Source organism: Leucoraja erinacea, chromosome 33 (assembly GCF_028641065.1).
Source record: "Leucoraja erinacea ecotype New England chromosome 33, Leri_hhj_1, whole genome shotgun sequence".
Classification (NCBI taxonomy): Eukaryota; Metazoa; Chordata; class Chondrichthyes; order Rajiformes; family Rajidae; genus Leucoraja; species Leucoraja erinaceus.
This window is the reverse complement of record NC_073409.1, coordinates 12,964,768-12,982,397: the sequence shown is the minus strand read 5'-3', so window position 1 is coordinate 12,982,397 and position 17,630 is coordinate 12,964,768. Positions and strand designations below refer to the sequence as shown.

Below are 17,630 nucleotides of genomic sequence, written 5' to 3'. Positions count from 1 at the left end.
GTCTACTGTTTGTGGGTAAGTGTGTCTGTTTAGTGTTCAGCCATGAGCGAATGGCGGTGCGGGCTCGATGGACCTGGTGGTCTGCTCTCGCACCTACTTTCTATGTCTATGTTTCTATGTTTCAACAATGCTCGCTGCACTCCCTTCCCCCTCCCCTTCCCCCACACACACCCCGCCAACACAACAACACAAGAACTCTGCACTTACAAACTGAGACTTGAAAATTGGAACCAAACCTGGCCTCTCTGTATACTATCTCAATCTACTAATCTACTACTGTTATACACTTGTACCATATCCGAGATGCTTATTTGTCAAAGTGATTATGTATGGTGATACATGTATTAAAGTGTATACAGAAACGAATTTCACTTTAGCTCAGTAAATATGACAAATATATAACCATTGAACATTTATAAGCACAGTTCTTACCTTGGTTTCAGCGTTGATGAAGAGGTTCCTGTCGCTTCTAGTGTGAAGATCCTCTCCTTCTGTGTCAGTCGTGAAAACAAAGGACAGAGGGCAGATAGGAAGATGCCGAACAGCCTGGGCGCTGGGACACAACCTTGCTTCAATAGACAATAGGTGCAGGAGTAGGCCATTCTGCCCTTCAAACCAGCCCCGCCATTCAATGTGATCATGGCTGATCATCCACAATCAGTACCCCATTCCTGCTTTCTCTCCATATCCCCTTGACTCCGCTATCTATGAGCCCTATCTAGCTCTCTCTTGGAAGTATCCAGAGAACCGGCCTCCACCGCCCTCCGAGGCAGAAAATTCCACAGATTCACAACTCTGTGTGAAAAAGTGTTTCCCCATCTCCATTCTAAATGGTTTACCCCTTATTCTTAAACTATACCCCCAATATGGACTCCCCCAACATAGGGAACATGTTTCCTGCCTCTAGCTTGTCCAAACCCTTAACAATCTTATATGTTTCAATAAGATCCCCTCTCATCTTTCTCAGTTCTAGAGTATACAAGCCCAGCCGCTCCATTCTCTCAGCATATCCGCCATCTCGGGAATTAACCTTGTGAACCCACACTGCACTCCCTCAATAGCAAGAATGTCCTTCCACAAATTTGGAGACCAAAACTACACACAATACTCCAGGTGTGGTCTCACTAGGGCCCTTTCTTCACTGCCTGCTGTACCTGCATGCTTACTTTCATTGACTGATGAAACAGGACCCCCAGATCCCATTGTACTTCCCCTTTTCCCAACTTGACACCATTTAGATAATAATCTGCCTTCCTGTTTTTGCTACCAAAGTGGATAACCTCGCATTTATCCACATTAAACTGCATCCGCCATGCATCTGCCCACTTACCCAACCTGTCTTAGTCAGTCTGCATCCTCATAGCATCCTCCTCACAGTTCACACTGCCACCCAGCTTTGTGTCATCGGCAAATTTGCTAATGTTACTTGTAATCCCTTCACTTAAATCATTAATATATATTGCAAATAGATGCGGTCCCAGTACCAAGCCTTGCGGTACTCCACTAGTCACTGCCTGACATTCTGAAAGGGACCCGTTAATCCCTACTCTTTGTTTCCTGTCTGCCAAGCAATTTTCTATCCATATCAGCACTCTACCCCCAATACCATGTGCCCTAATTTTCCCCACTAATCTCCTATGTGGGACCTTATTGAATGCTTTCTGAAAGCCCAGGTACACTACATCCACTGGCTCTCCCTTGTCCATTTTCCTAGTTACATCTTGAAAAAATTCCAGAAGATTAGTTTAGCATGATTTCTCCTTTGTAAGTCCATGCTGACTCGGACCGATCCTGTTAAGGATCCTGTCCCATTTGGGCGACATTTTTGGCAACAGCTTGAAAAGAGGTTGTCACGTCATGGTCGGGTCATGACTCGTGGTGACACATGTAGTGACGCGTGGGGTCCCCCTGTCGCCCCTGGATTTTGGAATGTTCAAAATCCAGGGGTGACATCTGGGTGCCTCATCATGCCGTGCGCCCCGTTACACGCTGACGTATGCTGTCCCGGTTAAGGTTAGGGACCACAGATGGTCTGTAAAATATTCTTCTTTCCGATTTTAAACATTAATATATTAAAATTAATACAATAAAATCAATTGTGCAAATGAAAAGATGGCTGAGTGGTTCAGTTTTATTTACAGATGCATTGGTCCGCTTCCAGATCTATTACCGTCTTTAACTTTTCACAGGGATGGATTCAGTGAGTGTAGACTGAACTCCCCTCTCACATCCACCCCCCTCCTGCCCCATCTCTCCTTCTCCACTACCCCCCTACCCTTCTCCTCTCCCCCCTCTTCTTCCCCGCCCCATCACCTTGCTTCAAAATGGGTGGTGGGTATTTAGACCCAATGGCCAGAGCAGGTGGGTGGCACTGGTACATTGACAACATTTGCCTGTACCCAGTTGAAAAGCCCGTTGCCTCTGGGGGTTTGGAGAGACCATTGGAAGGGGGATCTGCCCTCTGGGACAACGTGGCCAACAATTTAGTTCCCATGAGCAGGCAGAACATTGGGGGTTCGAGTCCAACCTCTGGGGCCCCTGTATCACATTTAGTTCAGAGATACAGTGCCCTTCGGCCCACCGAGTCCGCACTGACCAGCGATCCGCCGCACACAATCACACACAATCCCATAGGGACAATTTATACTTCTACCAAGCCTATCAACCTAGAGTTAGGGTTAGGGTTAGGGTTACGGCTAGGGTTTGTATAAATTGTCCCTAATGTGTGGGGGATAGTGTGCGGGTATTCACTGGTCACAGGCTGGGTTCACAAATGGGTGGCATCGGGGGAAAGTGGGGGAGGGGGTTGGAGAATGGGAGAAAGGAGGGAGAGGGGGAGAAGAAGATGTGAGGGGAGGGGGGTGGAGAAGGGGGAGAAGAGTGGAGTGGGGAGAAGGGAGGAAGAGAGGGGAAGGGAAGAAGTGATGGGGCAGCAGGGGGTGGAGGGGAGAGGTGAGTTCAATCTACACTCACTGAATCCATCCCTGTGAAAAGTTAGAGGTGGTGATTGGATCTGGAAGCGGACCAATACATCTGTAAATAAAACTGAATTTTAATTTTAATATATTATTGTTTAAAATCCATGCATTGAAGGAAGAATATTTTACAGCCCATCTGTGGTCCCTAACCCTAACCTAACTGGTCTATAATTCAATTTTCTCTCTCCTGTCTTTCTTAAAAAGTGGGATAACATTAGCTACCCACCTATCCAAAGGAACTGATCCGGAATCTATAGAACATTGGAAAATTATCACCAATGTGTCCACAATTTCTAGAGCCGCTTCCATAAGTACCCTGGGATGCAGACCATCAGGTCCTGGGGATTTACCGGCCTTCAGTCCCATCAGTTTATCCAACACCATTTCCTGCCTAATGTGGATTTCCTTCAGTTCCCCAGTCACCCCAGATCCTCTGGCCACTAGTACATCAGGAAGATTGTTTGTGTCTTCCTCAGTGAAGACGGATCCAAAGTACCTGTTCAACTCATCTACCATTTCCTTGTTCTCTGTAATAAATTCACCCTTTTCAATCTTCAAGGGTCCAACTTTGGTCTTAACTATTTTTTTCCTCTTCACATACCTAAAGAAGCTTTTACTACCCTCCTTTATATTCTTGGCTAGCTTACCTTCGTACCTCATCTTTTCTCCCTGTATTGCCTTTTTAGTTATCTTCTGTTGCTCTTTGAACGTTAGCCAATCCTCTGGCTTCCCACTCATCTTTGCTATGTTATACTTCTTTGCTTTTATTTTTATACTGTCCCTGACTTCCCTTGTCAGCCACGGTCGCCCCTTAATCCCTTTGGAATCTTTCTTCTTATTTGGAATGAACTGCTCCTGCACCTTCAGTATTATTCCCAGAAATACCTGCCATTGGTGTTCCACTGTCATCCCTGCTGGGATATCTTTCCAGTCAACTTTGGCCAGCTCCTCCCTCATGGTCCATAGTCCCTTTGTTCAATTGTAATACTGACACCTACGATTTACCCTTCTCCCTCTCAAATTGTAGATTAAAACTTATCATATTATGGTCACTACCTCCTAACGGCTTTTTTACCTTGAGTTCCCTTATCAAATCCAGTTCATTACGCAACACTAAAGCTGGAATTGCCTTCTCCCTGGTAGGCTCCAGTACAAGCTGCTCTCAGAATCCATCACGGAGGCACTCCACAAACTCCCTTTCTTGTGGTCCAGTACCAACCTGATTTTCCCAGTCTACCTGCATGTTATCACCCATAACAACCACAGTATTACCTTTACGACATGCCAATTTTAACTCTTGATTCAATTTGCACCCAATATCCAGGCTACTATTTGGGGGCCTGTAGATGTCCAATTTGGGATTTTTACCCTTGCAATTCCTCAGTTCTATCCATACTGACTCTACATCTCTTGATTCTGTCACCCCTTGCAAGGGACTGAATTTCATTCCTCACCAACAGAGCTATCCCACCTCCTCTGCCCACCTGCCTGTCTTTTTGATAGGACGCATACCCTTGAATATTCAGTCCCCAGCCCTGGTCCTCTTGCAGCCATGTCTCTGTAGTTCCCATAACAGCATACTTGCCAATTTATAACTGAGCCTCAAGCTCGTCCATGTTATTTCTTATATTTTGCGCATTAATATAAACATTTTAACTTTGTAATCACCTACCCTCTCATACCAGTCACTATTGGCCCTGACCCTACTCTCTTATCCCTTCTCGAACTTTCCTTCCCATTAATTTGGGAGTTTTTTGTAACTTTTCCGGTACTTGCTTTCCCTTTAACTCTATCTTTATACTCCCAATTCACTCCCCTACTCATGGGGAAACTGTCCGAAGTAGCGCCATCACATTGCACTGTAGATGCATGTTTTTGTGGAAGGACTGGATGAGGTTTAGAAGACATGGTGGACATCCAATCGTCTCCAATACCTGGTAGAGCCACGTCTGCGGACAGAATCGAGAGCTTTTGCAAAAGGCTAATTTTTCTCCCAAGTTTGAAGCAAACTTCCAGATGTGGAGCAGCTGTTGAGGAACAACTTCCTATGGCTCTGGAACAGATCAGCGAGGCTCAATCTCATTGGTCAGAAGAAAAGCAGCTGGAGGAACTCAGCAGGTCAGGCAACATATGTGGAGGGAATGGACAGATGATGTTTTGGATCACGGCCCTTCAAAGCTCCATTCTAGTCTTCATTCACCAGGTCAGTTAACGATGACACAGTTCGCAGAGGTTGATGATCATCATGGACTGGAATAACACCTGGTTGAAGATCCCAAAGGCCAATCTTGCTCCACGTTCTATGTGACCGCCCACACTTGGCGCTGGGGAAGCTGTTGAGGAACAAGTTGGTGGGATTTCCTGTGGCCCCGGTTCTCCTCCAGATGGTGTGAAGGGGAAAACATGAAACATCTGCCGACTGAACATCGGCAGCTGTTTACGAGGAACTTTCCCTCCAAACACGCAGGAAAATGCCACTGGGGCAAATGATGAGTCTGAGCCAGATGAGATTGACAAATTTCTTAAAGGCCGTGGATTCTCCCGTGCACCAGATCGCTGCCAGTTGTACTGGGAAATGTTGACGATGAAATCCCAAATTCAGACGAGAGCGCGGGCGGGGTGGAAAGTGGGTCTTAAAAGGGCCTTTGTTGGGCGGAGTGAGAAATTCCGGTGTGGTCCCCACCGATGTGGCTTCAAATCTGATGGTTTTACACGAACAGTACTCGAGTTCCTGACGTTCATTTTATCTGTTTTAGTTTAGTTTTCTTTAGTTTGGTTTATATTGACATGTGTACTGAGACTTTTGTTGTGTGCTTATCTATCCCTCTTGGGGTTGCATGGTGTTTAAGACATTTATCAAACTCGTCTGGCTCATCATCTGTCCCAATGGCATTTTTCTGCAAGTCTTTGGAGGGAAAGTTCCTCGCAAACAGCTGGCGACCACATCAGTCGGCAGATGTTTCATGTGTTCCCCTTCACACCATCTGGAGGAGATCCAGGGCGACAAGAAACCCCACCTCAACAGCTTCTCCAGCGCCAGGTGTGGATGGTCACAGAGAACTTGGAGCAAGATTGGTCTTTGGGATCTTCAACGATGTGTCATTCCAGCCCATGGTGATCATCAACATCTGGAGACAAGAATGGAGTATTGAAGGGTCACGGTCCAAAGCGTCGTCTGTCCGTTCCCTCCACAGATGCTGCCTGACCCGCTGAGTTCCTCCAGCTCTTTTTCTTCTTACCGAGGAGATTGGACCTCACCGATCTCCGAAAAGATCTCGGTCTGGAAGTTCATCTCGGTTGCGGCCTCCCACGCCATCGTCTTCAAGGCCGGACGCAGAGCGGTCCAGGGGCGCTGGATCTACTCGGAGCCAACCTGACCTGTAGATATTTGTGCGTAGCTGGGCTTGCGGGGACTTAGCGCCGTTGAGTGTGTGTAACAGCGAACACCATCAATGGAGCAGAATGACACACGAAATAGACTCCCCGCCCTCAGACCCCTTCATACTCACCCCTCGCTCCTCAAGGGGACTTGGGCGGATGGGAAGGAAGGAATGAGAGGATATTTTATTAAATTGCGGGAGAGGGGCGATGTCTTTGGACCTTGTCTTTGGTCGTGGCCGGAACGCACACCCGGACCGGCCGGTGAAGCCTCGCTGACCAGTGGGATGACCAGAGCGATGGATTGTGTCTTGAAGGATCCCTGGCGGGGGCGCGCCGCTGTCCACTCGCGCTGAGGGCGCGCGTCGAGGTTCTTCTCCGGCCACTCACCCTCGGACACTGCGGACGGTGCCTGGACAGCGCCGTCTTTTATAGACACCGCCATGTCCCGCCCCCCTCGCTGACCATTGGACATTGCTCCGGCCACGCCTTTGGGCCATGGCGTGGACAGTCCATCCGATTGGCGGAGCCCGCTGTTCGTCTGCGCGAAACCGGGCAAACTTCAGCGCGAGAAGGAAAGCTCGTGCGGAGCGATTGTCCGTTCGCTTCGGCCACGAGCCCACCTGACCCCCCCCTCACCCCCCCACTGGCGCCAAGCCGGACACTGAGGGAAATGAGGAACACTTGAGGAAGATTTTGAGGGACCATTGGTCACTGAGGGAATGAAGGACACTGAGAGTCAGTTGGTCACTGAGGGACTGCCAGACTGAGGGTCATTGAGGGAGAACCGGACATTGACCAATGTTGATGGACTGAGGGACCATGGAGGGGATAAGGGACCATTGAGGGGATAAGGGACCATTGAGGGGATGAGGGACATTGAATATGAAGTTCAAGTGTAAGGTGTTCCACTTTGAGAGGTCAAATATAGTATACAATAATTGGGAGGACCCTCAGGAGCACTAATATACAAAGGGATCTTGGAATACAAATCCATATATTTTGATGTGACAACACAAATATATAGAGTGGGGAAGAGGGCATTTGTAAAATTACCTTCTTTGGTCAAGGCTTTGAATATAAAAGTTTGGAGCATTACAGGAAGGATATGAAGGTTTTGGAGAGGGTGCAGAATAGATTCACCAGTATGTTGCTAGAGTATGAGCTGTATGGAGTGGTTGGACAAACTTGGATTATTTTCTCAGATCTCAGTTACATAACAGTTAAAAATCAAATTTAAAACGCATATGCTAGAAATCTGAAATTAAAACAGGAAATGCTGGGAGCACTCAGCAGATCAGACAGCATCTGTGGAGAGAGATACAGACCTTACAACAGAAAATCAACTGCTTGTGAGACAGTTAAATTAATCCAAAGCAAAAATCAATTCTTTATTTAACCACACAATTTCAGTAAAACAAAAAAGAGCTAAGCTCAGCAAACAAAAATGAGAAAGTCTGAATCACAAGTACAAAATCTCTCAAACATGGAATTCTGCAGTCAGCTCCACACGTGAATGCAAAGCTGGACAAAGGTACATACAAATATAGGGCAACACAAGATAAATGTATATTTTAATTGTTACAGACGAGCTTCTTGTCTTGTATGTAAAAGACTACAAATCAGACACAACAGTACTCCATTCAAGCTCGCACACAGATTTCTTCCAGATGATCTTCCTACAAATAGAGGGAATAGAGTTCAGTTCATTAATAACCAGCTACAGTTAACACATGTCACGAGTTTACTTCATTGTCAGCAAAGCACAAAGTGCTGGAGTAACTCAGCAGGTCAGACAGCATATGTGGAGGGAATGGATAGGCAATGTTTTGGGTCGGGTCCATTCTGTAGACTATTTAATTAGTAATTATTCATAAGAAAAGAATAAGTTAATAGGTTTGCTACAGCAAGTGGATTTTGAGGAGGTTCTTGAGGGAGGAGAAAGAGATGAAATTCAATAGTAGAGGGTTTAGGGATGAGGGATTATTCTGTGAGTGCATGAGCCAATTTAGATCAAAGACCAAATAGTTAACTTTACTTAAAAAGGCCATAAGGTATGTTCGATGTTGCAGGGTTGGGCAGATATATTTGTGAGGTGCAATTTGGTGGCTGCAACAGGTTACTGATGGAATGTGGGAACACCACAGTTTGTTTTCAATGGACTGCTGGTTTCCCAGAGCACTAGTATCCTCTTGTCCATTAATCAAAAGGATGCCTGGTGTTGTATTAGAGATCTGATAAAATTCTTACATTTTCAAATCTAGTTAAATCTGAACGCTCATTATATTTCAGCCGGCTTTATCCTAAGCACTATTATCATTAAGAACTCATCACGACTCAACAACATTCAGCTTTACCCACCTGATGACTAAGGCAGTGTTGCAATAGCAGGTAAAATGAACAGCATGGAAGCAGTTAAGTGGAAGCTGGATTAGAATTCAATGGAAAAAGGGAAGGCTAATCTTGCTGGATGGAGGAAGAAAGGATGCTTAGGTTCGGTTTAAATAATTGAAGCTCCAACAAGTCCAGCAGCTTAACATTATACAAACTCATTTGACTTGCACGCCATCCATCACTTTCAACACTGACTGCAATGTGCACAATGTATAAAATCCACTGCAGTTACTTGTTCAGGATACTCTGAAAAACTCCTCCAAATGCGGTGACTTCTACTTCCATCATCTGCAGTTTCCCTTCCAAGCTACACAACATTTGGACTTGGAAAAATATCAGCAGTCCATCCTCAATGTATCTAAATTCTGGAATCCCCACACATGACAATTAAAACGCTAAGTACTTGTGCTATAACACCAGGATAAGCACTCAACCAAGACAACCAAGCCAAAGCACTATCTAAATCAATTATACCAACTTATGCTAAGGACAATAAACAACTACCTACATGCTTACAAGCATATTTTTTATTAAACTGATCATGTTGATGCATGATCATGAGTATATCATATGGGCACCTCCCTTCACTGGTGTTTCGTTGAGTTAGATCCACAACACCTCGGGACGGCTCAACAGTTAGTTGACACAATTTGATTGTGAGACCCCCTTCACTAGAAAGACTGCTAAGTTCAAGAAGATGACTCACTGCCATCATCTGAGGCACAGTTACAGAGGGCAATAAGTCTGGCTTGCTATGTATGCCCATGTCCTGAACATGAGTCAATGAAAGGAGTAGGGGTTAAGTGGCCTGTTTCTGTGCAGTACATTCCATGTGATGTTCTGGCAACGGGCCAGTGTTTACCTCTTATGTCAATTGCTGTTCTGTGCCACGATGTGAGGACCATGTCCAAAGCTTTCTTCTGCACATCACCGAGTTCCTTCAACTGGGCGGGAGTCACAGCCACCGCCTGCTGATAATTAAACATGCGAATCTGCGCAGGACTAAATACAACCTGACACAGGAAGGAAAGAGGGAATCGGTAAAACAAGTGAAATAACTTATTTGGCTGCATTTATTGAAGGTATTTGACTGAAGCAGCTTAAATATTATGCCGATGATATGTGCGCTGGTATGTTGGAAGTGGAAACTCAGATAGGATATTATACTGCTTTCTTTGGAGAATATGGAAGGTTTATGGACAATATTTTACATATGCCCAGATGAGTTCTACCCAGTTCTGGTCAGATCCACTGGTCAGACCCACCTTGAGCACTGACTCCGATTCTGATCAATGTGACGCAAACAATGCAGTTGAGTGTAGGAAGTGAGTCACAACATTGACCACAAGCATCAAAGGACTTGATTAGGAGGAATTATAGGAGAAACTCGGCTCTTCAGGGCCATTCAGCATGAACAACCGGCAGGAATAGAAAATAGTTACTGGAAATGGAAGCCCCAATCTGTAATATTATTTCACATGAAGCTATGGGAACAGGAATTTGAGGCTACATCAAATTAATAACATATAAACGAGGAGGGTGGCAGGAATGAGCAAGAAATAATCACAACATTCTATCAGATGGAATATTTAACATGAAAAACTGGAAAATCTTTTATTTTTACAGTGCTCATCAAGGTCTCAATGGTCCACTAAGTTATTTTTGAGCTGTTGTAATGGGGAAAACATTTCTACAGGTTTCACATGAACAGCAATAAATTGGTTAATATTTTCACAATGTTGAATACAGAATAAATGGGTTATGGGGAGAAGGCATGAGAATGGGTTTAGAAGGGAGAGATAGATCAGCCATGATTCATTGAGTGGTGGAGTAGACTAGATGGGCCGAATGGCCTAATTTGGCTCCTATCACATGAATTTATGAAATATTGAATAACCCATTCTTTGAAATAGTGTTGCAAGATCTTCAATGTCTCAACTTAGAGATCCCACTTCCAATTAGACCACTCTATCTCTCAGTACTGGGCTAAGTGTCAGCCTAGATTCTGGTATTTAGCATGTGGATTGGGATTTGAATTTGCAAACTCTGACTCAGAAAATGAGCTTCTTCTGAGCCAGCACTAACTCAAAAGAAAAAAATAGTTGGTGTGGAAGCCTACAAGATCTTGGAGATAGGGAAACCACTCTTGGCCCTATAATTGAATAAATGAGTATTCTTGCAAACAATTAACAACTTCAGCACAGAATGGGAAGAAAAAAAAACAATACAGGTCAGGTAATTCTGATATAACAAGTGTTTCTATAATGCAAATTGGATACAACACATGAATTAGAAAACACTAGATATGTGCCAAATAGCCTAATTCTGTTCCTATGACATGAATGTATAATATTATTATGTGGACCACTTTGGTTATAATACAGTTGTGATTGAGAACCATTTAAAAGTTACTTTGAGAATTGACAAGAAGAAAAAAAACTGTCTTGGGGGAAGTCAGTGATTGATTCCATGTAATCTCAACGCAGTAACCGGATACTCTCAGAAACACAGTCTGGCAGTTTCACAAGTGGCCATTGGAATTGACAAACAATCACCTCCATATTAACACTTGTGCAATGATACTCTGTTAAAAACTATAAGATACGGTCTTCAGTATTTTTTGTTTGCAGTTACAAAGATTTATAGCTATTAAAAAATACCTTTATTTTTGAAATAAACGTGCGGAGAATAGCTTTGTTTTTGTGAGTCTGAAACTCTCTAGACTCTAACCTTATTTTCCCCCTTGATACAATCATTTCTAATAACATGATTTTCTCTACGACAAACTTTCTTCGGAACACAACTAGTGCATTATGGCAGAACTATGCTGTGTTGGAGCTTCTCTTTTAAAGGGCTGGAATCCACATGGACAGCAAGCGTGACATATCTGGCTCAATATCTTGTGACAATTGATGGAGAAGGTTACACACGTACTGAGAGTTTCTTTGGCGGCAGAGTTGCAATAGCAATAGGGCTGAGTCCTTCAACTTGTTCCTTGACCAGTGATGAGAGAACCATATCTGGAAGACCAGCTATTGCAGTGAGAAAAAAGTCAAATAAATATTAAGTAAACGGCAGCAAGTACATTTATAAACAATAAAATATACCCCCTCCCTTTAAAAGCTTCTGCATCGGTTCCCCTCCCTTCTCCCTAGTCTGTACTTTCATAAACTGTTGGATCTCTGTTGCACTATCATAGCCTGGTTATCCAGTATTACTGATTACTGTAATTTACAGAATTATTGATTAGTGTATATTTATTGTGCAAATGTGCCTGGGAAGTTGCAGCAAGTAAGAATTTCATTGTTGCTGTCCTGCAGCATATGACAATTGAACACTCTTGACTCCAAAGAGTGCTGGAGCAACTCAGCTGAAGAAGAGTCCCGACCCAAAACGTCACCAGTTCATGTTATCCAGAGATGCTGCCTGACGTGCTGAGTTACTCCAGCACTTTGTGACTTTTTTTGTGAAACCAGTTATCGTTTCTCCTCCTGACCCCCCAAATGCTGCCATGAAAGACCTGTGGACTGGACAAAGAAGAACGGAAATATTGAATCCTTTGTTGATAAACTGATGCCGCAGATCAACTGACACAGTTGAGGTTTGTGGAGTAAGGATATCAGAGTGCGTGAGGCAAACCCAGTAATGGAATGAAGTGCAGATCAACTAAGATCAAATTGACTGGAAGAATAAGTACAAAGGACTGAATAGTTAAAAGCCATTAGAACTAATGGACTGAGATCGGTTCTGACAGTGAGGGAACGAGCCTTATGAAAGTATCTGCTGTTATATCACCTTTCACCGTCTCATTTACTGATGTGACCATTCCCGTAAAGTAGAAGCTCAGCAGCCAAGTTGCACGTAACCAGGTCCCAGGACTCGTCCCGAGAGAAGAATCACCAGATTGTCCAGAGACACAAGAGGCTGCAGATAATTCTTCTTCTCACGTAGTTGATAGATCCCTCACTCGTGTTTCCTCTGTTTGCCGGATGTCTGGTTTCACCCCCATACAGAACAGGGACAGAGTTCCCCGTGGTCGTAACCTTTCACCCTGGCAGCCTCCACATTCAGCACATCATTCAGTGCCATTTCCCCCCACCTCCAACGTGATCCCAACCACTAGTTGCTCTCTGCAAGCACCACACTTCCCGTGAGACACAGATCCACTCATACCTCTCTAATCCCCGACACCTTCCCTGGCAACCACATAAGTTGCAACACCTGCCCTACAATTCCTCCCTCACCACCATCCAAGCACCTAAACAGCTCATGTGAACGTCTTCAAATCTTTCCTACTGCTTTCGGTGCCCCTGATTAAGTCTCCTCTATATTAGTACGGCCAAGTGTAGAATAGGTGGCCGTTTTACAGAGCACAACAGCCATCCCGATCTTCCCAGTGCAAGTCACTTCAACTCCCCTTCCCACTTCCACACCGAACTGTCAGTCTTCAGCCTACACGACCAGCTGGAGGCTAAATGGATACTAGAAGACTAACACATTTTCCACATTGGTTGCCTGTATCCCAATCGCATCAACATTGAACCCAAGTTCTCTTTCCCTACGTTCACCTTTCACACTTCCAGCTGTCCATCACCCAGGGGTCTATCCACGTGGGTTACTTCATTCCTAGTTTAATCTCCCGTACCTTGTTCCATCTGCCCATCTACCGTCTCTTATCTAGTTCCTCTTCTCAACTTCCACCCCTGCTACTACCTCCTCCCTTACCGGCCACCATCTGCCCATACTTTTCCTTATCTGTTTTCACCTATCACCCACCAGCTGGTCTTTATATCCCCCCCCCCCCCCCCCCCACATTCCTCCTATCCTTGACTCCACCTGCACGTCACCTCTCCTCCTGCCAAGGCCCAATGTTACCCCTCCTCACCTCTTTATACCGGCCTGTTGCTGGGTAATGAGCTGAAAGGTCGACCATCCCTCTGACTCCACAGATGCTGCCTGACCCGAGTTCCTCCAGCGCCTTTTTTTTTTTACATCAGATAATCTGCTCTTTGGATGTTGATAAAATTCTTCATGTAAAAATGAGGATAAGCTATATCCTACGAAGGGCCACATTTACACGCTAAAAGCCCTGTCCCACTGTACGAGTTCATTCAAGAGTTCTCCCGAGTTTGCCCCGATTCGAACTCGGAGATTTACGGATTATGGCCGCTCCTAGGTACTCGGGGCTCTCGTGGACATTTTTCAACATGTTGAAAAATCTTCACGAGTCTTTCTGAGCTTACCGTGTTTTCCAATTGCTTGCTGTTAACGTTACGAGCTGCTAAGAGAGGTCCCCGAGCTCCAACGTACCCGCTATGTACATTCTACGAGCTTCCATGAGTTTGATTTTTTTTAAAACTCCGGGAGAGCTCTTGAATGAACTCGTACCGTGGGACAGGGCTTTAACTGGAAAGTTGCTTACATGCAATGGAACCGATTTCAATGAACTCTTCAGCTCGCCACTGACTGACGTCTCCGAACGTCTCTGTGCGAGTGACGAGCTTGACCAGGCCGTGAAGCTGGGACTCTTCACACGACAGTCTCAGGCTCCCAATCCATAGAACTGCCATGCTGAGATGCACCAGCACCACGAGTCGTACACCATTCGGGAATCACATTTGTTTGTAATTAAAAAGAGTAAATGTAAAATTCAAAGTTGTGGAACAGGGAGAACAAAGGAATTTGATATGCACACCATTGCAACATTTCATTACTAATGTTCAGCAGCATTTCTGTAAAATGTACACACGGAACCTGGCCATTCAGTTGGTGTTTATGCTCCAAAGACGCGTTCTCACACCACTCTGAATCCCACCCCATCCACATACCTTTCCACTCTTCACTTCCTTAGTTTATTTAACCGAGCCCCCACAAATGCACTTATGCCACTCATTGCCCTGAACAATCCCTGGTCTTCCAAAATGAAAGCTTGAGCTTTGATGACAACTCTGAGTAAGTCTGGCGGTGCCTACCTGAATTCCACTGGGTTTATTGCAGCTATGTCAGCCAGTTTGATGCCACAGATGATGTGGCCTAGAGCAACCAGACTGACTGAATCCAGCTCCTCCACACTGAGTCTGTTCACACGAAGGAAGGTTGTAAACAATACAGTGAGCTGCAACAAAGATTAAATAGTCCTTTAGTGCAAAATATTGTATGAGAAGGGCAAAGCTTTATCCATTTGTTATGATGCCAAATTCAAGGTTTGGATTCATTCATCTACCCAACTCCTGTGGATCTAAACCCATTTCAGAGCTGCTAATAGCCTAGGATGATCGTGTTTATGTACGGTAAATTCTTTTAAAGTGTTACTCTGCCATCCCCACCCTCCGAGTCATTGTTCACGTGTTCAAACATCCAAATTATTTTGAAAATCACCTAATCTCCTTAAAGACAGCGCATTCCAATCAAAGAGTATTTGAATCGAGGAGAATGGGGGGTGGGGTGAGGGTAGTGGAGTGATCTCAAGCTGATGGAGTTCATTCTAGAGTTCAGGATTGAGGCAAGCCACTAATGGTGGCTATTTAGATCGTCCAAGCCCTCTGATGAATATCGGAGACCAAGACCAGATTCACTGCTATTTCTTCATGGAAAGCAGATGCCAATCACTGTAGTCGTATTGCCCTGAAATGAGATCAGCTCCCTCAGGGCTGACCCAAGGGTCAAGTCTGGGGCTTCAGCTGATCAATGCATTTCTGTTTCTCATTGAGCGAACCAGATGAATTCACGGTTTAGGTGAAAAGGCCTGTTGCACACCTGCCTTGCACACACACCATAGAACAGGAACCACTCAGGAACAGGCCTTTTGGCCCACAATGTCAATGCCAACCAGGATACCACTTTAAATTGCTATATACGTCCATGTCCCCCACACATCCTTATCCATTTCCCCTTCCAGATTCACATGCAGCTTCTCTTTACCAAGCTTCACATTGGCATCATTAGTTGGGGTCAGATACCTTCCTGTTGGTCCACTCTGCAGTTTTCCCCAGGGCTGCCACTGCACCCAGATCCGACAGGTCCAGCCTCGCCAAATCCTTTTCTGAGAACTCGGTTGCTATTCGTCCAAGCTGCTCGATCACCCGGGGTGGTATCGCTGATACAAGCCTGTAGATCTGACAGAGTAGAATCATTCTGTGAGGCAGAACTCCCCACCATGCTTTCTGATCAGATTCCACCATTTGCACCCTTTTGGCTTCTCCACTTATCAGCTCCACCCTTGGTTACTATCTCCCCCTTCTCTCCCTCACACGACTCGTCTGCCAATCAACCCTTCCTAACCTGGATTCCAATATCACCCAAGATAGAAACAAAATGCTGGAGCAACTCAGCGGAGCAGGGAGCACCTCTGGAGAGAAGGAATGGGTGACGTTTTGGGTCGAATCCCTTCTTCCCGACTCAAAACATCACCCATTCTTTCTCTGCAGAGATGCTACATGTCCCGCTAAGTTACTCAAGCATTGTGTGTCTATCTTTGGTGTAAACCAGCATCTACAGTTCCTTCCCACTGCCACCTGCCAGCTCTTGTCACACCCCTTCCCCTCACCCTTTTCTACCATGTGTCTCTCCTCCACTCCAGTCTTGAAGAAAGGTCCCAATCTGAAATGTCGCTTGTCCATTTCCCTCCAATGATTCTGCCTGACCCTCTGAGTTCTTCCAGGAGTTTTTTTTTTTTAATTCTGTGATTATTCAGATAAAAGCTGAAGGCGACAATAAATTTGCATGTCACCAGAGCTGTGTTCAGAAACCAGTTTTAAATGCTGCTGGATAGAACTATACCCTATCTATGACACATATTTTACTTTGATTACTGCAATTCATATAAACCATTAGTAAAATACATTGAAACAAAATATATGGTGATAAAGCGTGAATAAATATGAACTCAGTAGAAAACACAGGGTTCCATAATTACAGATTTAACACAGTAATTCACAGTGGGAGACCATTCAACCATGCAGTTTTCTGATCTCAATGTTGTGTTGTGCAACGTTGGTACCTGCTTCACCCTCTCCAGCAGTTGAAACAGTTCGAATGGTTGAAAGTTTGGGTCTTGGCCAATCATCTCCAAACAGTTGGTGAAATCATCGGCCGCCATGCCAGTCAACAAATCAATGGTCCATGCAGAGGGAAGGGTGGTGCGTATAACACTGCAGGTCAAGACAGGGTCTAACACAGAACAAGTGCAATTAGAACCTTCCTTTTACCAAGTGCTTTTACATGGATGTCTGTCTCTCCAGTTCGAGATGATGGATGGTTTACCTCTCATGAGGTCCATTTCCTTTCTCACTGCTGGACTCACGGAACTGACTCTGTACCCAGTCCCTCTGGACAGGCATTGCTCAAGTCAAAATTAACAGGTAAACACTTAGTTTCATTTAGTTGAGAGATACAGCGCAGAAACAGGCCCTTCGGCCCACCGAGTCCGCGCCGACCAGCGATCCCGCACATTAACACTATCCAACACACTGGGGACAATTTACTATTGTATTTACTATTGTACCCAAGCCAATTAACCTACAAACATGTACGTTTTTTGGTGTGGGAGAAAACCGGAGATCCCAGAGAAACCCCTCCCACACAGGTCACGGGGAGAACGTACAAGCTCCGTACAGACAGCATCTCTAGTCAGAATCAAACCCGGGTCTCTAATGCTGTAAGGCAGCAACTCTACCGCTGCTGTGTCGCCCGCTTTAAGGTTGAATCCCAATGTATAACGCCAGTCCTCAGGTAAAACATAACAGCAATTTTAACATCCCATCGTGCTTCAGACAACTGGACGCAGTTGAAATGGACACAAAGCCACAAAAGGAGAAGATCAGGATGTAACCAACATAGTATATCAAAGAGGTTGCTTTAAAGGAGCCAAGAGAGGAAAAG

The 17,630-nt window shown here is 45.0% G+C and overlaps 1 protein-coding gene across 1 annotated transcript in view; it reads right to left on the bottom strand.

The window, feature by feature from the left end:
• Positions 1 to 7,267: 7,267 nt before the first annotated feature.
• LOC129712717 (stereocilin-like) overlaps positions 7,268 to 17,630 on the bottom strand; it is a 30,360-nt gene continuing 19,997 nt past the window's right edge. Inside the window, exons 15-21 of the mRNA XM_055661382.1 lie at positions 16,750 to 16,919; positions 15,710 to 15,865; positions 14,723 to 14,865; positions 14,173 to 14,321; positions 11,685 to 11,782; positions 9,613 to 9,763; positions 7,268 to 8,035 (exon numbers count right to left, since the gene is read on the bottom strand). Coding sequence (XP_055517357.1) covers positions 7,938 to 8,035; positions 9,613 to 9,763; positions 11,685 to 11,782; positions 14,173 to 14,321; positions 14,723 to 14,865; positions 15,710 to 15,865; positions 16,750 to 16,919 — 965 coding nt within the window. The 3' untranslated portion in view covers positions 7,268 to 7,937. The remainder of the gene's footprint in view (positions 8,036 to 9,612; positions 9,764 to 11,684; positions 11,783 to 14,172; positions 14,322 to 14,722; positions 14,866 to 15,709; positions 15,866 to 16,749; positions 16,920 to 17,630) is intronic.